This window comes from Cotesia typhae, unplaced genomic scaffold (assembly GCF_013202065.1).
Source record: "Cotesia typhae breed Kobodo isofemale line unplaced genomic scaffold, CoteBio_Ctyphae contig_119, whole genome shotgun sequence".
NCBI classification, from domain to species: domain Eukaryota; kingdom Metazoa; phylum Arthropoda; class Insecta; order Hymenoptera; family Braconidae; genus Cotesia; species Cotesia typhae.
The window spans coordinates 1,184,442-1,208,059 of NW_027423712.1; the positions used below are offsets into that span (position 1 = coordinate 1,184,442).

Below are 23,618 nucleotides of genomic sequence, written 5' to 3' on the forward strand. Positions count from 1 at the left end.
ACAGCTAACTTCAGCATTATTTTTTTTTATGACAGTTTTTTGGAACAAATTTTTTTATTAAATAAAATTAAAAAATGTCATTGAAGTTAGCCGACGTTTTTAATTTTTTTATTATTAAATTAGAACTAAACAATATTTTTTTTTTTAGTAATTAAATCGAAGTCAGATAAGAAAAATGATTTGTAAATAATAACTTATTAATATCTTCTCAATGACTTAAAAAAACGATAAAAGATAAAATTTGTCGATTAGATAAGATTAGTCTCTCATAATCTATTGTACTTACACATAATTGTACATAACGTACTCAATGTCAATTTGAAAATATATTTTTTCTATTGTAATTAAAACTTCATATTACCTTCCTCCAAAAATTATGATTGGTTGAGACTTAAATACTTTTATAATATTACTTAGAACATTCAGGTAACTGTCATTAATTAATCAAAATTTTTCCACTAAAGTGACAGCCTAAATTTAATACCTAAAAAAAAATATACAATTATAAAAAGCAATATAGATTTTTTAATTCAACATTTTATTTTACTTTCATAAATAATATAAAAAACATAAAATGAGATATATTCTCGGCTACACATTTACTTGGACAGCAACAGCTTCAATTTTAACTCTAGGTAATTATTTTTATGAATTGAATTAATTCTTATTTTTAAGTATTCCCCATCATGAATAATTTTTTACAGCTTTGTATCACATCTTGACTGGCAAGGGAGAAAGAATCAGCATCGCTTGGTGAATAAATACTTATAATTAATTTTGAAATTCTATAAATTGAAATAAAATAAATCACCAGGTTTTTGGAGCATTCTTCACCTTACCTGTGGGCAGGTTTGGGTATCTGTTTATCCGTATCTTTGTCAATCATCGGCGCAACTCTGTAAGTATATGTACTTTTGAATTAAATGACATTAAAATTAGTTTTTAATTTTATTTAACAAAAAAATTTGTTTAAAAAAATTATTTTCAAAAATTATGACACTGAAATTGAGAGACATCTGATAATTTTAATAATTTTTTTAACAAACAAATTTTAGCAAGAAAATTTTAATTAAAAATTTCATCTTTAATGCCTACTAGTAGTTTATTTTTCAAGATTCAAAAAAAATAAAAAAATTGTTGTGTCTGCTAACTTCACTTCTGTTCAACCTCATAAAAAATTGCATTTTTTATTTTTTAAAGTTTCTAAATCTCAATTTTTTTGCCATAATTTATTTGTTAAAAAATTATTGAACAAAAAATGAATTAAAGTAAAATATATTTTATTTTTGTATCAGTGGAATCTTCACGACTGGAGTGTCAATAATGGGAGCCGGTGTCAAGACACCTAGAATCAAGACCAAGAATTTGATCTCTGTGATTTTCTGCGAAGCCGTCGCAATCTACGGCCTGATCACATCGATCATACTGATTGGAAAAGTATCTTCAGTTTCTGACATTGAATCCTTGAACTATGACGCGAAGGAACAGATGATAGTGTCAGGACACGTGATATTTGGAGCTGGTCTAGCAGTGGGTTTTGTCAATTTATTCTGTGGACTCGGTGTGGGGATCGTTGGGTCCAGTGCTGCGCTTGCTGATGCCGCCAATCCTGCACTGTTTGTTAAAGTTTTGATTATTGAAATTTTTGGCTCTGCTATTGGGTTGTTTGGATTAATCGTCAGTATTTATATGGTGAGTTTTTGACAGTTTTTATAATGACACTGAAGTTAACCAACATTAGAAATTTTTTTAGAATTTTATAACAATAAAATTATTATGAAAAAAATTTAATAAAAAAATTCCACATGTGAAAATTATAAAAATTTTTAGAAGCAATTTTTTTTATCAAAATTGATTTGGAATGCAATTTTTTAAAAATAATTTTTTTAATTTTATTTAATAAAAAAAATTTGTTCCAAATAACTATTTTAAAAAAATTGCATTTTTTGTTTATTCTAATTTCTAGATGTCAATTTTTTTGTGCCACAATTTATTTGTTATAAAAATTTTAAAATTATTAAATATGTGCTAAGTTAATTCTCATTTTTTTTTTTTTTTTAATTAAAATAAAATTGCAAGTGTCAATAACTGAGTCTTTTAAAAATATGTATTTTATTTCAGACTTCGAAAGCAGACATGTCAATTAAATCGGCTTAATTGTTTATAAATTTCTGGATATTTTTGTAAAGAAAAATAACAACTAATAATTGAAATAAATTTCAAGATTTTTAAAATGGAATGCAAGTGATATATTTATTTGGATACATAAATATATTCAAAATAATAAATAGTGAATAATGAAAAAAGAGACGAAGTGGATAAATAAAACGACTCAAGTGTCATCTACGGGAGCACTAAGAAATTAAAGATATTGATAATGATGATAAAATCCATTTCTACAAAGTGGCAATAGTGCTTTCATGTTCATCACATGACAGTCTACGGGTGTGAACATCCAAATTTTGTTTGTAGTATTTTAGAAAAATTAAATAAGTGTTAATTAGTTAAAATTTTAAACAATTAGAGACCACTGGAGTTGTAGGTAATTAAATCCGTGACACTGAAACACCAAAAAGTTGATTTACATTTTTTTGCACGAATATTGATTAAGCAGATAACATACTTTTGGAGTCGACTGTTTAATCCCTACTTTTAATCTTTTTAGGAATATTTCATTTCAAGTTTATTGAAGTAATTACTCAAAAGAATTCACAATGAGGTATATATTAGGTTACACGTTTGCTGGGACAGCGACCGCAGCAATTTCAGTTCTAGGTGAGTTTTAATTTTTCTTATAATTTTTATGACATTAAAGTTAGCAGTCACTTGACCATTTATTAATTTTTTTTTAACAAAAAACAAAATTTTTCCAAAAAATTGTTTTTTAAAAATTGCATTTTTTATTTTTTTTTAATTTCTACATGTCAATTTTTTTTTTTTTTTCGCCTTAATTTATTTGTCACAAAAATTAATAAATATCTGATGAATTAATTTTCATTAATTTTTAGATACAATTTTTTAATAAATATGTTTTTTTTTTTTAGTTTTGTACCACATCTTTACTGGAAAGGGAGAAAGAGCCAGTATTGCTTGGTAAGTTAATAATTAATTATTTAATTTTAAATATCTACTTTATTAATTTTACAAACTTTTAGGTTCTTGGAGAACACGTCGCCATATATGTGGGCAACCTTGGGTATCAGTTTATCTGTTGCTCTCTCAGTAGTTGGCGCAGCTCTGTAAGCATAAAACCTCCTGATAAAATAAAATATAAAAATTTATTTGGTAATTTAAAAATACAATTTTATTCCAGCGGGATTCATACAACCGGAGTATCGATCGTCGGTGGTGGTGTAAAAGCGCCGAGAATCAAGACTAAAAATTTAATTTCAATTATTTTCTGCGAAGCAGTCGCTATTTACGGTCTCATTACCGCAATTGTCTTGTCGGGAATAATCGCGGAGTTCCCGTGGAACGAAACGATGATGAGACCAGAGTTGAAGGAGAAAAATTGGGTAGCAGGATACGTGATATTCGGAGCTGGTCTGGCTGTAGGGTTCGTCAATCTCTTCTGTGGAATAGCTGTCGGGATTGTTGGATCCGGAGCTGCTCTTGCTGACGCAGCAAACTCCGCACTTTTTGTCAAAGTTCTTATTGTTGAGATCTTTGGTTCCGCTATTGGTCTCTTCGGGTTGATTGTCGGCATTTATATGGTAAGTTTAGAGAGTTAATAATGATACTGAAGTTAACTGACAACTTTTTATTTTTATAACAATTAAAAAAATTTTCACTCTCAATTCAAAAAAAATTTTTTTTCATAATAATTTAATTACTAAAAAATATTATTGAAATTTTTATGATTAATTATAATTTTTTTGGTAATTATTTACAAGTGGGGTCCACCATTTTAATTTTGATTTTTTTTAACGAAATTTCTATTTGATTTTTTTAATATATTTTTTTTTTTTTGGAAAACACGTAAAAAAATAAACAATTGAAAAAAAAAATTAATTACCACAATTTTAACAAATAAAAGAAAAAATTTTAATGAATATCACCTTCAACTTTTTTTTTTTAATTGTATATTTTTTTCAAAAAAAAATATATCAAAAACATCAAAAAAAGATAAAATAGAAATTTTATTCAAAAACATGAGAATCAAAATTTTTTCCAACTTTTCAAGGCAAAAAAGCTATCGAAACCTTTTTTTTTTCTTTTCATGAAAAAATTATTAATTAAAAATTTTTTATTATAATTTAATTGTTATAAAAATCTAAAAAATTTTTAGATATCTGTAAACTTTCGTATCATAGTTACAAACTTTTATTTCATATTGACTAATTTATTTTTATTTATTCTAGACCTCAAAAGCAAAAATGGGCGATAAAGCTGTTTAATTTAATAAAAATCGAGCTCGAACTCGATTGTATAAAAAAATTAGATTTAACTTCCTACGTTTAATGTTGAAAACCAGAATGAACGTGTTATGATTGGAAGGGCCGGTGTAATGCACTTTTTATTTGGCCCTTTCATTGTATATTGTCTCATTGGTTAGATTTTATGTAAATGAGTTTAAAGAAAAAAATTATTGAGACCTAATACTAATTCTAATAATGATAATAATAATGTATGATTAACGTTAGTCAACAATTAACAGCATAATTGATGTATATAAACTTACAGTCTACCTTTTCAAGTAATAACTGCTGTAATAGATGTATTTTTTTTTGTTTAAAGATCTTCCTTTTAAAATGTTAAAATTATTAAATAAATTCATTTAAATACTTATAGATTTTAATAAAATATATGTAATTGCACAATAATAAATTTAGTTTACAAACTCATGGGTTATTACAACATCGTAATACATAAATTGTAACAATAGTAAAGATTCGATAATAATTACGGTTATAATTATAAAAAGTATTAAAAAATATATATATATATATATATTTAAATGTATGTATGTATGCAAATGCTATTGAAAGCACTGATAAATAGTTATAAACAAAATACTTATTTATTATTTACTCTTTAAAATCCTATGGATATCTTCAAATGCTGATTTTAAATACTTTATGTATTCTGAAGCGTCTCGGTGGTCTCGGTAAGACGTCACTACTGAGCCTAGCTTGTAATCTTGGATCATATATCTATAAATAAATTAATTGATTAAAATTAATTAATAAAAAATTGTTAAATGTATGAAAAAATTTTTGAAAAAAAGATGTAGGAAATTTAGTTTTCTAAAAAAAAATGTTTCCTATGATTTTTTCTTTGAACCAATAAAAAAGCGATAGTTTTAAAATTAAGATCATAAAAATTAGCAAAAAATTTGATTCATTTCATGAATCTTAATTTTGGAATTACGATAAAAATGTTAGTGATATAAAAAAATTATGAGACATTTTTTTTTTTAGAAAATTAAATTTCCTAAAATTTTGTTTGAGAAATTTTTTGATAAGATCAATATTTTCGCCGCAATATCAAAAACTCAAGCCATTTATTCTTAAATAGCAGCAAAAATCTTGGCCCAAATTATGAATCATAAATAAAATAATACCCAATGCCATATCCGTCCTCGACAACTGGTCCAAATCCTCCAGCCATAACTTCTGGGCTAGACAAAGTCGAAGTGGACAAAATATTATGATTCAATTTTTGATAAGCTGGGTCTTTGAACAAAAAAGGCATTCTGATATTCTCAGACTCTTCAACAATCTTCCTCAAAGCGAATAAATGTCTATCAAAGCCCTGGCCCATCGCAGCTTCTTTCACGAGATTATTGTGCGCCTTGCTGCATTCTAGCATGAGTTTTTTTAGCTCATCATCACCGACTGAGGAAGCTCCACGCTCAACGATGGCCTTGCAAAGTGCTATGGTTTCATTTGTACACGATCTCATTGTCTCGGTACGTCCATGTTTAAAAGCTGAGGTACTGCAAGACTCGTAGGTCGCTACAGCCCTTTTTTCTTGCTTGTAAAGAGCCAGTTGAAATGCCAGCTGCATTACAGCGTCTGGGCTGACTTTGAATTTCTTGCACTCTTCCTTGCCGAATTCTTCAAAAATTAAATAATCAATACTTAATCTATCTTGACTCCAAGATTTAAACTCATTAAAATTACACTGGCATATTCCTTTTATTTTATCATCAACTTTGAAGTCCAGTTTTCTTATTGAAGTTGGTGAACTTGATAATGAAGCTTCGTCTTCGGGATGAAAGTGTGGGTTGTTAGAAATATCATGTTTTAAATTCTGAAATATTAAATTTTTTAATTAAAATTAAGTTAGCCGACGTCTAAAAATTTTTAGAATTTTTTTTTTATTGAAAAAATTATCCATATTATTAAGAGAATAAGCAAATTTTTATGGTCAGTGTATTAATAATTAATAAATAGCCTTGTATCTCGTGAACTATTGACATTTTTCAAAATATAAGCTCACTCCGACGTTACACTGATTGAGACCTTTCATTTGAGTACCCACATCAATTTTTCATATATATTATATATATGTATATATGAAAAATATATGAAAATGCATGTGGGTACTCAAATGAAAGCTCTTGATGGGTGTATCATCGAGATGAGCTTATATCTTATATTATATTATAACAGTGTCAATAGTTAAGAAAGTACAATGCAATTTAATAAATATCTTGTGAAATATTGACATTTTTAACGATATAAGCTCTTTCCGATGTTACACTCATCAAGAGCTTTCATTTGAGTACCCACATCAATTTTTCATATATTTTATATATTTATAGATATATGAATATATGAAAAATATATCAAAATGCATGTGGGTACTCAAATGAAAGGTCTTGATGAGTGTAACATCGAGATGAGCTTATATCTTTAAAAAGGTCAATAGTTAAGAAAATACAGTGCAATTTAAAAAAAAATTTTTTTTTGTTATAGTTTAATTATAAAAAAAAAAATTAAAAAATTAAAAACGTCGGCTATCTTTAGAATTAAAATTTTTAATTAAAGATAATTTAAATTGTTTACCTTGAAATAACGGAGAACAGCAACACCATCACCCCAAGAATGTTCAAAATTAATTCCTGCGACCCCGTCGCCTGACATTATCAGAGAAAAGGATTTATCAAACCATCTGTTAGTGCCGTCAGCGTGCAAGAATAATCTCATTAATTTAATATAATCATCTTCAACATGATCATCATCCAAGGCAAACACAAATGCAGCTGAGTCTATTTTATGCAAGACACCCTCATTGCCCAAAGCTAGCAAATGGCCCCGAAGTTTTGCCCACTGGTCGCGGTAGGCTGTTGTCAAGACTCCAACTGGACAATCATTGGGCGATCGCGGGTCATTCAGGATATAATTCAAACAAGAAGCTATTTCCAAGGGTGGAAGAATTTTTCCACTGCTGTCGATGATGTCCATTGAGTAGAAATGACCTTTCCGCATTATTATAATGTGTTTTGATGTAAGGTCGTGGGTCAGAGTATCTTTGGTCGGCTGAGGAACGCGAGTTGTTCCGAACAGATACGGAAACTGCGACATATCTAGCGGATAAGCCTGAAAAATTATTTTATTTTTAAGTATTTAATTAATTTAATTTTATAGCAGATAAATATGACACGACAATTTTTTTTTTTTTAAATAAATTAGGTCTAGAAATTTATTTTAAAAAATTGCATTTATAATTTTTTAGAGCTTCTAAAAATGAAATTGTTAAAATAAATTTTTCTTGCTATTATTTATTTATTCAAAAAATTATCAAATTTTTTTTTTTTTTTTTTTTTTAATTTATTGAATTATAACTAAAAAATATTTTTTTTTAATTGTACTTATAGTTTTTTAAGTTTTTTACAAATGAAAATTTTATTTTATTTTTTTGTAATAATTTTGGCAATAAAAAAATTTTTTTTAATTTTTAGATGTTAACTTAAAGGGGGGAAATATGTGTAGAGAGACGTTTTCATGCCGATGTTTTATTAATTTTTTAAGGGATGAAAATTAATGTTACTTATTAAAACTATCAGGTACCTTAAGAAAGTTAATGACAATCATGATAAAAACGGCTTTCGATACGTATTTCCTCCTTAATTTTCATTTAAAAAAAAAAAAAAAAAAAAAAAAAAAATTAATTTTCATATTTTAGTATCATAAAAAAATTCTTACTTTGAAGAGGTAGGCTCCATAAGTGGCAATTTTTGACGGTAATAATCCTGTCACTTTTCTAAATAAATCAGTGTCTGACTTTTTGGGGTCAAGATGGAAGACTTCAGGCTCTAGAATTCCAGCTCTCAGAGACTTCATAAATCTCGCGGAAGAAATGACCAGATTGGTAGCTTTCACCAGGGGTTTGTTATAACGGAGATTTTGTTCCTGAACAAAAACCAGCAGGGGATTATAATTAATCGGCAGAGGCTTTCTGTCCCTTAAGTACATATCAAACCAATAACCGCTGATGTAACTAGTGTGTTTGTTATATTTGTCATCTTCCAGGAGCAATTTTTGCAGTGGAGGTCCTTCATCAGACAAAAATTTCAAAACACACGTCGAGGTTTCTTTGAACTCCTTGGCAGTTAAAATCGGCTGCTGGGCTTTCAAGTACCTTCTGCAAGAATCTTCGAGTTTTGGAATCGGCAATCTTGGCAGAGAATCTTGAAAGTGCATTGTTGGCAGCTTGCTACGTTGGATATATTCATATTCATTGGCTTCGCTAGTTGTTCTAATGATAAATATTCATTTTTAGATACATAGAATTTTTAATTAAAATTAAATTAGCCGACATTTAAAAATTTTTTTAATTTTTTTACTGAAAAAATTATTATAAAAAATTTCTTAATAAATTTCATTTCTAAAAAACTATAAGTGTAAATTTTTAAAAGTTAGCCGATGTCTAAAAATGTTTAGAATTTTTTTTATTGAAAAAATTATTACAAAAAAATAAAAAAAAAATTAAATTTGTCAAAAAATTTGAAAAATGTAATTTTTTTCAATTTTAATTTAATGAATGAAAAAAAAATTAAAATTGAAAATGTCGGCTAACTTTAGTAGTCTGAATTTTTATTTATTTTTATGACATTTAATTAAAAAAAAATAAATAAACTAAGTCTAGAAAATTATTTTTAAAAAATTGCATTTACAATTTTTTAAATAGAATTTCTAAAATAAATTTTTCTTGCTATAATTAATTTTTTAAAACTATAAAAGTAATCAGATGTTTTTTAATTTAAATATCATTAACTTTAAAGACAAAAATAAAAACTTACTTTGTTCGATTTGTTATTGTATAAATCACAGGCTTGAATCTCTCGATAGTTCCATGAGTCTAAAAATAATTAAATATTTTTATTATATATATTTATAGTTAAAAAAATAAATAAATTACCTTGAAAGTATTAAAATGCGTGGAAGTTTTCAGCAAAATCATTTTTCAATTGTTTATAATACTTGTACTCAATGACAAGCTTATTGTTGAGTACAAATTAACTGTTTATCAATCAACAGTGTTGATTCAACACAGTACCTTTCACATTACCAATCGGTAAGATATATTTTGTACACTTATAGCATGAATTTTTTAACTGTCAGCAGTTGATCAGTTGATCTACGCGTAGACCTGCTTATAGGTTATATTACGTTGTACTATTTAAATTATATATTTTTATTTTTTCAGATTAGTTGTGATAATGATAAGAATAATTGTTGTGATAATTCAATTGATTATAATGCGTAATTTTAACTGATAAGTTACTGGGAGGTTAAGTACATTAAAATGGAGAAGGTTGAAAATGAAACGGATAATAATAAGGTATTTTGATTACATTTTTTAGATAATTATATGAAAATTAAAATAGCTCTGACATCTGAAAATTTTTAGAATTTTTTTTTAATATTTTTTATTGATTTAAAAAATAAAAAATTATCAAATGTCTGCTTTTGTTTAATATAATTTTATTTATTTACTTTTTTTTTTATTCAGATGACAGAGTCTGTCAACAATGAACAAAATACAGTTAAAACGGACCAAAAAGAAGATTATGAAGAGCGTTACAATAAAGTAAATATTATTGTTTATTTTTTTTTTTTTATTTTTTAGAGGAGTTGAATATTTATTTTTTCTTTTTATGTTTATTCGATGTTTTAGTTGAGGGGATTTGCTGTTAAATTAAAAAAAAAAGTACAAGATTTGACAGAAGAATTAAAAGTTGTTGAAAGTGACAAAATAAAAGCTATTACTGAGAAAGAAGAGTTTCAGAAGAAAATTTCATTGGTTTCTGATAATGTTAAAAAATTACAGGTATGTTGAACAAATTTTTTAATTTTAAATAAACATTTATTTATACAAACAAAATTTGCACTTGTCAATTTTTTGTTGACATTAATTAAACAGATTTTTGATAATTTAAAAAATTTTTGTAATAAATAAATTGGATTAAAGTTAGCAGTCACTTGATCATTTTTTAATTTTATTTAACAAAAAAATTTTTATAGAAAAATTATTTATAAAAAGTTGGATTTAAAAATTTTTAAATTTCTACATGTCAATTTTTTTTCTGCTTTTTTTTTGCAATCATTTATTTGTTAAAAAAATTATTAAGATTATTAAATATCTGCTGAATTAATTTTTATCAAAAAAATTGACAAGTGGAAAATTTAATAAATCAAAAATACAATTTTTTTAAATAATTTGTTCTTAACAAATTTCTAAATATGAAATTTTGTATCAAAATAATAAATTAAATTTTTTTCAAGGGTAAAAATGTGTTCATCAAATGTTACTCAAAAAGGAAAACCTTTAAAAGAACTCAATTTTTCAACAAAAAGTTATAAAAACAAAAAAAAAATAACAGATGTCAATTTTAATATAATTATTTTATTTTAATATTCTAGACTATTCAGCTGGAATACGACAAGCTTCAAGATTGCTTGGAGCAGGAAAAAAATGAAAATAAAAAGCTGACAAAAAATTTAGAAACACTTGTGATAGATAACACTAAATTGAAAGAATCAAATTACGAGTACCGAGAGCATATAAGTACTTTAAATAGTGATTTAGATAACCACGTCAAGGAGCTCGCAGAAGTGCGAAGTGTAATAAAGAAAAATGTAGGCTTGATACTTCTCTTAGAGGAAGAGAAGAAAGCCAAGACTGTGATCTGTCAGCAGAGGGAAAAAGACTACGAAGAGATCAAAGCCAAACTCGAAGCAGAGATCCAGGCTCATAAGAACACAAAGGCTAGATTGGAGAGCGCCAAGCAGGAGTGCTCCAGTAACAATGTTTTATTTTTGGAAGTCGATAATTACGAGGTATATTCTATTTTTAAGCTAGAGATTGATGATTAGAGATTATATTACAATTATTTATTTATTTTGCTGCAGAAAAGTATTGAAGACTTGAAGTCCAAGCTGGCAGATGAAGCGTCGAGGTATTCGAGTCTTGAGAGCACGATTGAAGAGCAGAACCAGACGATAACTACCTTGGAGCACCAGATAACTGAGCTCCGAGACTCGTGCTTTGTTAAGACGAACCAACTGACGACTTTGGGGGAAAAGAACGAGGGTCTCAAGGCTGATCTCAATGACTTCAAGCAAGAAATGGCCTCAGTGGTAAAAGAAAAACAGGGTCTGCTGGATTCTATTGAGGGAATTAAATCAAATATGAGCAAACTGGCCAAGGAATCGGCGGCTCATGCTGCTGAGAAAAATAAAATTTCCGAAGAAATGGATTTGTTGAATAAAAATCATGCTCAACAAGTAATTTATCTTTTATTTCAGAACTTGTTTTGTATGCTGGATTTTATTTGTTAATTTTTTAGGTCGAACTTTTAAAATTAGAAATTACCAGGCTGAATGATATTGTCAGTAGCACTAATGGAGAATTGGAAGCCCTGAAAGCAGAGTATGAAGGGTACAAAGTGAGAGCTCAAAGTGTTTTGAGGACAAAACAGAGTCAAAATAAAGAAAATGGGTTTAATGGTAAAAGTATTAATGAAATAGAAGCTGAATTGAATCATTTACGTGTTTATTCAACTCATCTTCAAGAAAAATTAGATAATAGCAGGTATTTTTTTTTATTTAATTCACATTTATTGTAATTTTTATTTTAGTGTAATAATTATTCTGTTTAATAATATTTTCATCTTAATTACAATTTCAAATTAAAGTTTTTTGCGTTTTTAAATACAATCTTAACAGCCAGTCCCTACGATTGCAGCTTTATATTTCTCTCCTAGACAAATTAGAATTTTGGAAAAAACGCTCTGCTACGTAATAGATTTATTAATGATTTATTAATAATAAAAAGAGGGGATCGGCTGTTGTAAAATAGTTATTTAATTTTTTTATATATTATTGAGAATTATTTTTTAGCAATTTTATTGGAAAAAAATTTTTTGTAAGAAATTTATGTTTTTATTTTTTATTTTAGTGAAGAAATAAAATCTTTGACAAACGATTTAACGGCGATTAAAGAAGAACGTGATTGTATAAGAGAAAGTAACCGAGATCTAGGTAAAAAATTGTCACTATTAAGTCAAGATTATTTAATTTTAAAAGAAAAATGCCGAATGCACTTGACTACGATTGATCAATTGAAAGAAGAAATGGATATCATACAAGAAACGCTAAAAACTACACATTCCGTGAGATATTTTGAAGATATTAATTTATTTAATAAGTTTCATAAATTAACAATGTATTTTAAATTGCAATTAGGCTGAAGTAAAGTCATTAGAGACGCAATATCAACAGGAAATAGAAAATCTGAAAGCAGAAATACAACGACTATCAGTTACTCCGTCAATCAACAAGAATGATAAGCTAGATAAATTTGAGCATGATTATCAAATACGCAATGATATTTATTTACTTGAGAGAGAAGACGCTGAGGTAATTAAATTTTTTAATTAATTTAATTAAAAAGAATTATTCTAAGTTGGTGTAAATTTAGGGATCAGAGAGTGTGGACTCTTATCAAATAGGAAACTCCAGCTCGGAGCGAAATCAACGAACGCTGATGCCTCTCGACGAGCTACTGAACTCCTCCGATGATTATGTAAAATCTGTCCCGGATTTGCCAGCGAAAGTCGACCGTCAGGAGCTGGAAATTTCGGAGCGGAGAGTCAAACATCTGACTGCTCTCCTGGCAGACGCTGAGAGAGACGTCGCTAAGTTGAATCAAATGAATCAGTTGCTGAAGGAAGACATCCGGAGACAGCAGCGCAGTGTTGAGAGAGAGCATCATGCTAATAATTTTGAATATTTGAAGAATGTTGTTATCAAAGTAATTTTTCTTCACTTTTTTTTTTAATATTTGTTTATTTATTTAAATTGATCGTGGATATTTTATGAAAAAAAATTCTTAATGTATTAACGCTCATATTGTAAGATATATACGCCCTTTTGGCTTTAGGAAATTGTCGGTCTAAAGCCAAAAGGGCGTATAAAAAAATAAGGATTTTTTTAAATTTCGAAAAACATTTCTCAAAATTGTCCGGAGGTTTGTATGAAAAAAAATTTTCAAATTTCTTAACGGGAAATTAGAAATTTTAAAAATTCAACATTTTCGGTGGTAGTAACTTTAATTTTGCACGAAAGTGAAAATAATAATAGAATTAAATTTTTTTTAATTAATTAATTTTATTAATACATTTCAGTTTATCACTTTGAAGAACGGAGATGAAAGAAGTAGACTCATTCCAGTACTCAATACAATACTTAAGCTCAGCCCTGAAGAAATTCATCAATTAAATCAAGTAGCCGGAGGTACAATTAATTATAATTGCTCTAATTAGAATAATTAAATGCATAAAAATATTTATTATTACCATTTTTGCAGTATCAGGACGCGGCTGGCTACCATTAATATCAATGCCCATGTGGAATAATGACTAAAATTGATGCGTATCATTAATTAATTGCATTATGTTATTTAAAAGCAATCTTAAAAAAAAAAATGATGTATTTTCTAGTATAAAAAAAAATTCCTGGTTAAAATATTAAATTAATTTATATTTTATCTTTGAGCGGAATAAAAAATTTATTAATTTTTAATGAAAATTATAATTTTTTTAATTAATTAATTTAAATTACAATTAGTACTAATTTTTTGATCCGCTTAGTTAATGAAAAGTAATTTAGTAGACATTTAATAATTTTTGTAACAAAAAAAAATTAACGCAGAAATTTATGAGGCTGAAGTTAGCAGACACGTGACAATCTTTTGATAAAAATCTTATTTATAATTTTTTAAACAATTCAAAGCAAATTTGTTTGATAAAAAAAATCAAAAACTAGTCAAAACTGATAACTTTAATCTTCAATGAAAAAAAAATTTAATTTATTGTCATGGTAATTGCGTAATACAAGCGATAAGTAAATACATATGTATTAATTGATTCTATCAGGTGTGAAGTGGTGAGCTAAGATGCTTAGACTCTATAGATTTAGTGAGATAAGAGAAAAAGAAATAGAGAGAGTAATTTCTTGAGCAGTATACTGTTGATACGATAGTAATTTCTGAGCAGTCGACCTACCAACACAGTAAATTTTCTCTTCTCACTAATATTTCCTCTCGAAGTTCATCAACTCTCCGTACTGGCATTGCTGCGTGTGTATCGTTATGTTCTGAAGAGAAAAATGCGTTCGAGTTCTTGCTCACGTACTTGTGGTTACATTTATTGGATTTAGTCATCTTAACGTATAACGTACAACTGAGTTACCGTTTCATTTTAATATTTCCATTGTGAACGTTGTTACCGGAGCATCATAGCGTGTTAACTTGAAATACCGTTTCATTTTATTGCTATTTCAACAAATTTAACTTAAAAATTTATTTTATTATTATTTTACATTAAATTAAATAATTTACCAAGTTTTTTTTTTATCATATATATAAACATGAGGGAAATTATTCACTTGCAAGCCGGTCAATGTGGGAACCAAATTGGTTCGAAGGTCAGATATATATTTATATATATATATATATATATATATATATTTTTTTTTAATGTTAATTAATTTTATAATATTACAACATTTTTTTTTAATAATTATTTTTCAGTCAATTTATTTAAACAGAGCGATTAATTAAATTAATATTTATTTTATTTAATTATCATTAAAATTAAATTAAATTTTTCCACGTGTTTGGAACTGCGCATCTTTACAAATTCGCGCGTCTTTATGTTAATGAGAATTAATCAATAGTTTAATTGAGATTATTGAAAAGAAAAATATTTTTGTGTTGGAAAAAACGTAGATAACAATTCAATGAATCATATTTAAGTGTGGGATTAAAATTATTGTCAAATACAGATAAAAATAATATTTTATCTAGCGATAAATTAAATTGTGGGTAATAAAATAATTGAATTTAAGAAATAGTTAAATTATATGTCGGGTAGTTTACGTGACGAATAAACGTGTGAGAGGAGAAATTTTAAAACTGCTTGTGCTTTATAAATAACTACGTTGTATTATATAGAGTTGTTCGGAGCAAGAGAAGTAATTTGCTCATGCGTTTTGCTATTTTAGAATCATTTTTACAAAATTTAGCCGAAATCTAAAATCAGACTTGTTTTTTATTTTTTTTATGAAAATTTGGAATAATATTAATTAATGTAATTATTATTATTTATTGACAGTTTTGGGAGGTAATTTCTGATGAACATGGCATTGATCCAACTGGACACTACAATGGTACAAGCGATTTGCAGTTGCAGCGTATCGATGTTTATTACAATGAAGCTAATAGTAAGTTTAATAACAATTTACCAAATATTTGGTTGGATAATTTTAATAATTTTTGGAGTAAATAAATTATGACAAAACAAAATTTTTTTTATTAAAAAAATTAGGTAATTATTTACAAGTCGGGTCTGCCATTTTAATTTTCATTTTTTTTGAACAAATTTTTTTTTTTTTAATTTTGATATATTTTTTTTTTTTTTAATTATTAAAAAATGAACAGTTGTTAGATTTTTATGAAATCTAATAAAAATATTAAGAAATATTAATTTTTCACCTAGATATGGCCAAAAATATGACCCCACTTAGTAAATAATTACCAAAAATTATTACAAAAAAATTGAAAAAAATTTTTTTTTAACCATTATTTTGTTATAAAATTATTAAATATATGCAACAATAATTTTCACATTTTTTTTTAGATCATAAATACGTCCCACGAGCAATCTTGGTGGATTTGGAACCAGGAACAATGGATTCAATCCGCAGTGGACCTACTGGTCAAATGTTCCGTCCAGATAATTTTGTATTTGGCCAAAGCGGTGCAGGTATAACAAAATAACAATAATAATCTTAAATTGGATAATAGAATAATTTTTTCACTTAAAAATTAATTTTTTTTCTTCCAATTAATAGGCAACAACTGGGCCAAAGGACACTACACCGAAGGAGCAGAGCTCGTTGACGCGGTACTTGAAGTTGTGAGACGAGAGTCTGAGGGCTGTGATTGCCTTCAGGGTTTCCAGCTGACTCATTCACTGGGAGGTGGTACCGGCTCGGGAATGGGAACTCTGCTCATTTCTAAAATTCGTGAGGAATATCCAGACCGAATTATGGCTTCCTTCAGTGTCTTCCCTTCACCTAAAGTAAGAAGCCGTTTTAATTTATTCACAAATAGATAAAATCTAGGGCTTTTGCTAATCAGAAGGATTAATTTTTATTTTTCAGGTTTCTGATACCGTCGTAGAGCCTTACAATGCTACTTTATCAGTTCATCAGCTGGTTGAGAACACCGACGAGACTTTCTGTATAGACAACGAAGCGCTCTATGATATTTGCTTCAGAACGCTTAAGCTCTCTTCACCTACTTATGGGGATTTGAACCACTTAGTTTCGGTAACTATTATTATTATTATTATTATTATTATTATTATTATTATTATTATTATTATTATGATTTTGACATCAAAAATCTATAATAACAATAATAACTATAAAAAATAAAAAAATTTTTTTTTAAATAATGACTCCTGTTAAATTGCACTGTACTTTCTTAAATATTGATGTTTTTGAAGATATAAGCTCATCCTGATGTTACACTCACCAAGAGCTTTCATTTGAGTACCCACATGCATTTTGATATATTTTTCATATATACATATATATAAATATATAAAATATATGAAAAATTGATGTGGGTACTCAAATGAAAGGTCTCGATAAGTGTAATGTCGAGATGAGCTTATATTTTTAAAAATGTCAATAGCTCACAAGATACAAGGTCATTTCTTAAATATATATCTAGAGTAATAATAATAATAATAATAATATTTTAAGAAAAATTTATATTTATTGTTATTATTATTCTTTTTTTAATTAAGACCCATTATTAAAATGAAATAATTATTTGTACAGATGACAATGTCTGGAGTAACAACTTGCTTGAGATTCCCCGGACAATTGAATGCAGATCTTCGTAAACTAGCTGTGAACATGGTACCTTTCCCACGGCTTCACTTCTTCATGCCTGGCTTTGCTCCACTTACTGCCCGGGGAAGCCAGCAATATCGTGCTGTATCAGTTTCTGAGCTCACACAACAGGTATATAATAAAAAATTTGCTGAAAATTATATGAATAAAAAGAAGGATTTAATTAAAAATAAAAATTTTTTTTAGATGTTTGACTCAAAGAACATGATGACGGCGTGTGACCCAAGACACGGACGTTACCTGACAGTGGCAGCCATTTTCCGCGGTCAATTGTCGATGAGAGAAGTCGACGAACATATGCTCAGCGTACAGAATAAAAATTCAAGCTACTTCGTTGAATGGATTCCCAACAATGTCAAGGTCGCTGTCTGCGACATTCCACCTCGTGGTCTTAAAATGTCCGCGACTTTCATTGGTAACACGACCGCTATTCAAGAAATTTTCAAACGGATCAGCGAACAATTCACCGCGATGTTTAGACGCAAGGCTTTCCTTCATTGGTACACTGGCGAAGGTATGGATGAAATGGAGTTCACTGAAGCTGAATCTAATATGAATGACTTGGTTTCGGAGTACCAACAATACCAGGTAATTTTTTTTTTTTTCATTTAATTTTTAAAAAAAATTTTTTAATTTATTTTGTTTTCAATTAAAATAATTAAATTAATATTTTATTAAAAATAATAATAAATAAATTATTAAAAATTTTTAGGAAGCGACTGCTGAGGATGAGGAATGTTATGAAGACGAAGAAGCTGCTGAAGATCTGGAAGCTTAATTTTTCACCAGTCTCGAATCTAATATTTAAATTTCAAACTGTTAATCAAATCACAAGTATTTTTTGTTATAAATAAGATATAACAATATAACTGTTATATATATTAATAACTGTCCGTTATCTTTGTTACTACTTCCGTATTAGGTAATAACTTAAAATTAATAACTAATTACATTCAATACTAGACTGAGACGATTACATTGATTTGCATGTTATGAATATAAAAAAAATCATTTAATTAATATTTGTTTTATAATTGAATTTAATTATATAATAAAAATTATTATAAAATATCTTTCATTCTTACTGTTCGTCGAACTGCGTTACTATAACCTTCTATATACTTGAACCACACTCCGTTTGTATGAACTATTTTTTTGATTCGTTGGTCGACTCGCTCATCTTTCGGAGATGTCTGTTCAGGAGACGTTGGATCAGGTATCTTGGGAGGTAGCTTGAAGTTCTTGAAGAAGTCTCGGAATTTCTGAAAGTTATTTAGAAAATTACAACATCACTAAGATAAAAAAACCCAGTTATTGACTCTTGCAATTTTATTTAGTACCCACATCAATTTTTCATATATTTTATATATTTGATATATTTAATTATAAATTTTAAGATAATTGGTTTTTTTGAGAACGTTTTATTTTTTTAATTAGAATAAAATTGCAAGTGTCAATTATCGACTAAAAAAAAAATTCAAATAAACTTACTGGATCTTTAAGATCATCATTCAGCGTGATACGCTCCACGCGATCTATATGATTTGGTCTGTTAACTGGATTAGGTTTAGCAAATTCATCTTTTGCATTTTCAGTCGACGCTGATTTATTTTCTTTAAGGCTTTCAGCTCTCGTGGCTATCGCTGCTCGCTTTACTCTTTCAGCTTCGATTTCTCGGGATACTATTTGCTTCACGGTGTAAGATAGTCCTTTGCGTTGCTTACAATCAGGAAAAATGCCGATTTCAAACAAATCTCTGGTGAATTAAATAAAATAAAAAATAGTTCTATTTTTTTTTTTTTTTTTTTTTTTTAAATTAAAATCAAAAATATTTATTACGGTTCAATAACGTAGTCCAGAGAGCCGTCCTCCTTTCTGTCTTGAACGAGTGCAAGCTTGAGACTCAGCATTACATCTATCAGGTGATCCAAGTCCGACTTTTCTTTTGCAGTATATAAATTAATAGCGACAGAACGAAGTCGGGGTGTCAGTAATTCGAATGACAGCGGAGCAAGGTCCAGAATTATCACTAGAGCACTTAGACCACAAGATCTTTGAGCTGCTGATACCAATGTTATTGTTTTTTTTATTTTTTGACTCACCTAAAAAATGAAATTATTAAAAAAATTATAATTATAGTTTTTATTTTTTTTTACTTTTATTCACCTCAGTTGCTGTGTAGGGAAACGATAACTTTGGAGCTCTCGGAAGTGCAAAACCTAAATGCCAGGATGCAAAAGCATAATTTGTGTACGGCATTACTTGCCAATCATTTTTAGTCGCCACAACTGTTGTTACTTGGTCGTAAAATTGAAACCATTCTAAAGATCCAGATACTTTGTTTAAATTATCGTGACAATTTGGTGGGTAATTTTCAAAAATTCCTTGGACAAATCGTTCTGAGTTGTCTAAAAAATTATAACAATTTCCATTAATAATTTTTTTTATTTTCACATATGGAATTTTTTTATTTTAATTTTTTTTCATAATAATTTAATTGCTACAAAATTCTAAAAAAAACTTCTAATGTATTTCATAAATTATAGTATTTATAAATGAAAGTTTAATTTATGAAAAAAAGTAAAGAGTTGTTGAACGTCGGCTAATTTTAGTATAATTATTTATGAAAATTAATTTAGCTGACATCTAAAAGTTTTTAGAATTTTTTTGTGAAAAAAAATTATTACAACAAAGTTAAAAAATAAATTCTATTTTTAAAAAACTTTAAAAACTATAAGTGCAATTTTTTAAAAATATTACTTAGTAGTAATTTAATAATTAAAAAAAAATTCACAATGTCGGCTAACTTTAGTATTATTAATTATTTGTAGTTGTTATAATAACAATGATATTACTTACTACTGTAAGCTGATTTTAAAACCCTCTGAACTCTTTCTCGTAAAGAAAGAGGTCCAGTTTTATCATGAGGAACTAGAAACATATCTTTCCAAAATTCAAACAGCCCCTTAGAATCTTTCAGACTAAGATCCAGATTAGTTTTTTCACAGTCATCACCCATGTATTGCAAGGCATTAACACACGACCTCACATCACACCCTGACTTTTCGGCTATCTGTAAAAGGACCCGTTGATCCACATCGAGTCTCTCCCTATGAGCAATTGTTAGTAACCGATCGCTCAGAGCTGCCGGGGTGATTCTAGGAACGTATATTGAAAAAGCTACCGCTCGTAAAGGCCTGAAAAATTTTTTCATCAATTACAGGCTCAAACTATTAAAAATTTATGAATAAAAATAACTACCTCAACGCTGGAGTGTACAACTCATTACAGATACAAACGATAGGTCTTTTACAAAACTCATTATTTTTCTCAGCTGACTTGGACTTTTTACCCTTTTCAGATAATTTTCCTTGAACGAACTTGAGTAGTAATTCTATTGAGGCTGCTGGAGCGCCATCAATTTCATCTAAAACCAGACAATTAGGCCTTGGATCAGCACCAATCATCGATTTCATTTGCGTAGAAGCTAATAGAGCCTGTCTGAATGCCTCCGGACTACGGTCATCACTCGCATTGATTTCGACGACATTATAACCAGCGTGTCTAGCCACCAAATGTGCTAATGTCGTTTTTCCAAGACCCGGAGGTCCGCTGAGCAATGCAATTCTATGTAAAGGAAATCCTTTTTTATCTACAAGCTCTTCATTGTTGTAATTATCTCCGAATTTATAGGCATTAAATCCACCCTCTCTCGACGAATTTATTCTATCTGATTTATTATTGTTAAAGTTTCGTGACTTGAACGAGTTATTTGTCGATGAATTTTTTTTTCTCATGACTATCTCACGGTTGAACACAACCTTGTTCCAAAGTTTCATCCAGCGTAAAAATTCGCGGTTGGTTGTTTCATCGGTAAGAAGCTCCATGTATTTTTTTGGACGATATTTATCAACCCACAGTACATCTTCACCCTTTTTTTTTCTTGCTGATCTAGATGTTATCGATTTTTCTTTTGCTTTATATGCTAACTAAAACCAAATTATTCAATTAATTTTAAATTAAAATAATATAAAATTTTACGTACAATTTTTTCAGCGTCGGCTTTTAATTTATCATAGCTGACTGAAAGCAGACCAGACGATGAGTTTACTTTAATGGGATTAATTACAGCGTCTGGTTTAACTCGAACATACAAGCGTTGAGAATCATAGGGACGAGTTAAGGCAACGAAATTCCAAGAAGGCACTCTAGTAGTTATTGTTTCTCTCTCCGGATCACTGAATTTATTAAAATTAAAATTAATATTAAAATCAACAGCCAAGTCTACCGAAAATTTTTCACCCTTATAAGTTCAAATTAATTGACTTACTCAGAGTAATTAGAATTCAAAAAACGAGGATTATCAACGTCTTTCTCGTATCTTTGTTGAACTTTTTGTTTCTGGTTTAAAATGGCTTCAATTATCAAATCTGGCTGGTCCCATCTCGGCCTTTTTTCTCTTCTCAAGCGACTAGAACCTGGAATAATAATACATTTGTAGATAAAAAAATTTATTTGTCAATTTAAAAGTTTATAATAAACTGTTAAAAATGACCAGGTCAACAAAAAATTACGTAATAAATGGTCTCCAAAATCGAATAGCAACATGACGTAATTATGTATTCCTACTGGTTCTATGTACAGGTGTGTACCACCTCTATAGAATCACTATCAGAAGTAAAATAATAAATAAATAAATAAATTACTGGGTATGTCTTCTTGTAGAAGATCTGCTACATCCTTCATCAAGTCATCATAAGTTCTTTTCCTGACTTGCTCAGTTAGTGACTCATTCGTTGAAGAGGAAGGCTGAGGTGTCGATTCAACGAATTCAAGCTCTTCATCTGGGTCTGGAAAGTCACTAGGAGTACTAGTTTGAGTTTTATTGACTGGTTTTGGAGCATTAACTTCACATTGAGGTGTCTTTTGAGTACTTGTACCTACTAATAACAAATGTTAGTTGATTTAATTAGAATTTATTTAATGGTCCTGAAGTCAGCTGATAACTGTCAATGTTTTTAATTTTTATAGCAATTAAATTACAATAAAAAAATTTATTAAAAAACTTAGTTTGTAAAAAACTTGAAAAACTTCAAGTGCAATTTTAAAAAAATATTTTTTTGTTTCAATTTAATAAATTAATTAATAGCATCGGCTAACTTTAGTAATCTTTTAAAAAATTAAATAAATAAACTTAATGAAAATTAATTTAGTAGATTTTTGATCATTTTTTAAATTTTTGTAACAAATAAATTATGACAAGAAAAAAATTAAAAATGCAATTTTTTTTAAATAGTTTTTTGGAACAAATTTTTTTGCTAAATAAAATTAAAAAATCGTCAAGTGACAGCTAACTTTAATGTTATATAAACTTACTGGGAGCATGATTTGATTTTTTATAAACGTCAGTTGGGACCAAATCAAATTCTTCATCTGGATCGGGAAAATCGTCGCCATTAGAATAAATAAAACGTGAATTTCCATTTGAACTAGATTTTAGCGGCTGAGTTAAATTATTTTGAGAAACTTTTGTATTGTTGATTCCTAAAAAATAAAAAAAAAAAATGATTAACAATTAATAGAAATAAATGACAGTCAATAAAAAACACACACCGGTTACATTATTAATTTTTTTTAAACTTTCTGTAGGAACTAGATCGAATTCCTCATCAGGATCCGGAAATTCATCATCCATTGGAATTTTTAGTTTAAAAAATATATAAATAAAAATAAAAACATCTAATTAAATAAAAGTTAAAAACTTTTGACTGTTGATTGAAAGAAAAACAAAGAAAATAATAATAAAATAAATGTTTGTAGTTGTGGTATTTGTTAAATTGCGCCATCTGTTTTGACAGAAGCGCCATCTATTTTAAAAAGAGATTCCAAGATGACAACACCGAAGTTAGCTCTAAAAATTTTTGATTTTTTTTTATTAATTAAATTACAACTAAAAAGATATTTGTAAAAAATTGCATTTATAGTTTTTCAAGTTTTTTACATGTGACAATTTTTTTTTAATTGTTTAATTGAAATTTTTTCAATAAAAAATTAAAAAATGTCGGCTAACTTGATTTTAATTCCAAGATGGCGTTAAAATAAATGACAGTTGGCCAATCAAAAAATTTTAATTTCCTCACAATTATCTATATCTTTTTTCAATCCCGTTGACTTTCC

General features: G+C 27.9%; 6 protein-coding genes across 7 annotated transcripts; 4 read left to right on the plus strand and 2 right to left on the minus strand.

Annotated features, from left to right (window-relative positions):
• The first annotated feature begins 314 nt into the window (after window positions 1-314).
• Window positions 315-2,239, plus strand: LOC141529708 (V-type proton ATPase 21 kDa proteolipid subunit c''-like). Its single transcript, XM_074246387.1, has 5 exons — window positions 315-635; window positions 705-753; window positions 815-898; window positions 1,296-1,692; window positions 2,122-2,239. The coding sequence occupies exons 1-5, from the start codon at window positions 575-577 to the stop codon at window positions 2,155-2,157; spliced, it is 627 nt and encodes a 208-aa protein (XP_074102488.1). The 5' UTR covers window positions 315-574; the 3' UTR covers window positions 2,158-2,239.
• A 126-nt stretch (window positions 2,240-2,365) lies between these two features.
• LOC141529702 (V-type proton ATPase 21 kDa proteolipid subunit c''-like) lies at window positions 2,366-4,753 on the plus strand. The gene is made up of 6 exons (XM_074246378.1): window positions 2,366-2,542; window positions 2,666-2,775; window positions 3,045-3,093; window positions 3,156-3,239; window positions 3,314-3,713; window positions 4,362-4,753. Exons 2-6 carry the CDS (start codon window positions 2,715-2,717, stop codon window positions 4,395-4,397), a joined length of 630 nt encoding a protein of 209 aa, XP_074102479.1. The 5' UTR covers window positions 2,366-2,542; window positions 2,666-2,714; the 3' UTR covers window positions 4,398-4,753.
• Window positions 4,754-4,971: 218 nt separating this feature from the next.
• Cpt2 (Carnitine palmitoyltransferase 2) lies at window positions 4,972-9,511 on the minus strand. Its single transcript, XM_074246332.1, has 6 exons — window positions 9,370-9,511; window positions 9,251-9,309; window positions 8,154-8,706; window positions 7,014-7,547; window positions 5,564-6,255; window positions 4,972-5,153 (listed from the first exon to the last, which is right to left on the minus strand). The coding sequence occupies exons 1-6, from the start codon at window positions 9,409-9,411 to the stop codon at window positions 5,024-5,026; spliced, it is 2,010 nt and encodes a 669-aa protein (XP_074102433.1). The 5' UTR covers window positions 9,412-9,511; the 3' UTR covers window positions 4,972-5,023.
• LOC141529661 (uncharacterized) lies at window positions 9,422-14,042 on the plus strand. 2 transcript variants are annotated; one of them, XM_074246319.1, is made up of 12 exons: window positions 9,422-9,525; window positions 9,658-9,792; window positions 9,964-10,041; window positions 10,129-10,281; window positions 10,875-11,291; window positions 11,364-11,738; window positions 11,801-12,045; window positions 12,412-12,625; window positions 12,699-12,872; window positions 12,934-13,266; window positions 13,640-13,748; window positions 13,822-14,042. In XM_074246319.1, the coding sequence occupies exons 2-12, from the start codon at window positions 9,757-9,759 to the stop codon at window positions 13,875-13,877; spliced, it is 2,190 nt and encodes a 729-aa protein (XP_074102420.1). In that variant the 5' UTR covers window positions 9,422-9,525; window positions 9,658-9,756; the 3' UTR covers window positions 13,878-14,042. The 2 variants fall into 2 exon arrangements, with proteins under 2 accessions (XP_074102420.1, XP_074102412.1); XM_074246311.1 differs by lacking the exon at window positions 9,422-9,525 and having other exon boundaries at window positions 9,568-9,792.
• Window positions 14,043-14,640: 598 nt separating this feature from the next.
• LOC141529689 (tubulin beta-2 chain-like) lies at window positions 14,641-18,514 on the plus strand. The gene is made up of 8 exons (XM_074246357.1): window positions 14,641-14,939; window positions 15,629-15,737; window positions 16,154-16,279; window positions 16,368-16,597; window positions 16,680-16,847; window positions 17,367-17,552; window positions 17,628-18,029; window positions 18,154-18,514. The coding sequence occupies exons 1-8, from the start codon at window positions 14,883-14,885 to the stop codon at window positions 18,217-18,219; spliced, it is 1,344 nt and encodes a 447-aa protein (XP_074102458.1). The 5' UTR covers window positions 14,641-14,882; the 3' UTR covers window positions 18,220-18,514.
• Cutlet (chromosome transmission fidelity protein 18 homolog) lies at window positions 18,464-23,206 on the minus strand. Its single transcript, XM_074246303.1, has 11 exons — window positions 23,055-23,206; window positions 22,818-22,985; window positions 22,148-22,384; window positions 21,772-21,919; window positions 21,487-21,679; window positions 20,703-21,430; window positions 20,301-20,638; window positions 19,608-19,849; window positions 19,281-19,543; window positions 18,933-19,197; window positions 18,464-18,703 (listed from the first exon to the last, which is right to left on the minus strand). Exons 1-11 carry the CDS (start codon window positions 23,134-23,136, stop codon window positions 18,503-18,505), a joined length of 2,865 nt encoding a protein of 954 aa, XP_074102404.1. The 5' UTR covers window positions 23,137-23,206; the 3' UTR covers window positions 18,464-18,502.
• Between the last annotated feature and the right edge of the window lie 412 nt (window positions 23,207-23,618).

Bases quoted from the DNA above. Each gene is read 5' to 3' on its own strand.
- Cutlet (XM_074246303.1), bottom strand. From the start codon at position 23,136: ATGGATGATGAATTTCCGGATCCTGATGAGGAATTCGATCTAGTTCCT. The intron at 20,639-20,702 runs GTAGTTATTTTT...AAAATTTTTCAG, and splicing joins TTGTACACTCCAGCGTTGAG to GCCTTTACGAGCGGTAGCTT. The intron at 19,544-19,607 runs GTGAATAAAAGT...TTCATTTTTTAG, and splicing joins TTCCCTACACAGCAACTGAG to GTGAGTCAAAAAATAAAAAA.
- LOC141529689 (XM_074246357.1), top strand. From the start codon at position 14,883: ATGAGGGAAATTATTCACTTGCAAGCCGGTCAATGTGGGAACCAAATT. The intron at 14,940-15,628 runs GTCAGATATATA...ATTTATTGACAG, and splicing joins GGAACCAAATTGGTTCGAAG to TTTTGGGAGGTAATTTCTGA. The intron at 17,553-17,627 runs GTATATAATAAA...AATTTTTTTTAG, and splicing joins TTTCTGAGCTCACACAACAG to ATGTTTGACTCAAAGAACAT.
- Cpt2 (XM_074246332.1), bottom strand. From the start codon at position 9,411: ATGATTTTGCTGAAAACTTCCACGCATTTTAATACTTTCAAG. The intron at 8,707-9,250 runs GTAAGTTTTTAT...ATTTATCATTAG, and splicing joins ACAATAACAAATCGAACAAA to AACAACTAGCGAAGCCAATG. The intron at 6,256-7,013 runs GTAAACAATTTA...TTAATATTTCAG, and splicing joins CTGTTCTCCGTTATTTCAAG to AATTTAAAACATGATATTTC.
- LOC141529661 (XM_074246319.1), top strand. From the start codon at position 9,757: ATGGAGAAGGTTGAAAATGAAACGGATAATAATAAG. The intron at 10,042-10,128 runs GTAAATATTATT...TCGATGTTTTAG, and splicing joins ATGAAGAGCGTTACAATAAA to TTGAGGGGATTTGCTGTTAA. The intron at 12,626-12,698 runs GTGAGATATTTT...AATTGCAATTAG, and splicing joins CGCTAAAAACTACACATTCC to GCTGAAGTAAAGTCATTAGA.
- LOC141529702 (XM_074246378.1), top strand. From the start codon at position 2,715: ATGAGGTATATATTAGGTTACACGTTTGCTGGGACAGCGACCGCAGCA. The intron at 2,776-3,044 runs GTGAGTTTTAAT...TTTTTTTTTTAG, and splicing joins CGCAGCAATTTCAGTTCTAG to TTTTGTACCACATCTTTACT. The intron at 3,240-3,313 runs GTAAGCATAAAA...ATTTTATTCCAG, and splicing joins TCAGTAGTTGGCGCAGCTCT to CGGGATTCATACAACCGGAG.
- LOC141529708 (XM_074246387.1), top strand. From the start codon at position 575: ATGAGATATATTCTCGGCTACACATTTACTTGGACAGCAACAGCTTCA. The intron at 754-814 runs GTGAATAAATAC...ATAAATCACCAG, and splicing joins GAAAGAATCAGCATCGCTTG to GTTTTTGGAGCATTCTTCAC. The intron at 1,693-2,121 runs GTGAGTTTTTGA...ATTTTATTTCAG, and splicing joins TAATCGTCAGTATTTATATG to ACTTCGAAAGCAGACATGTC.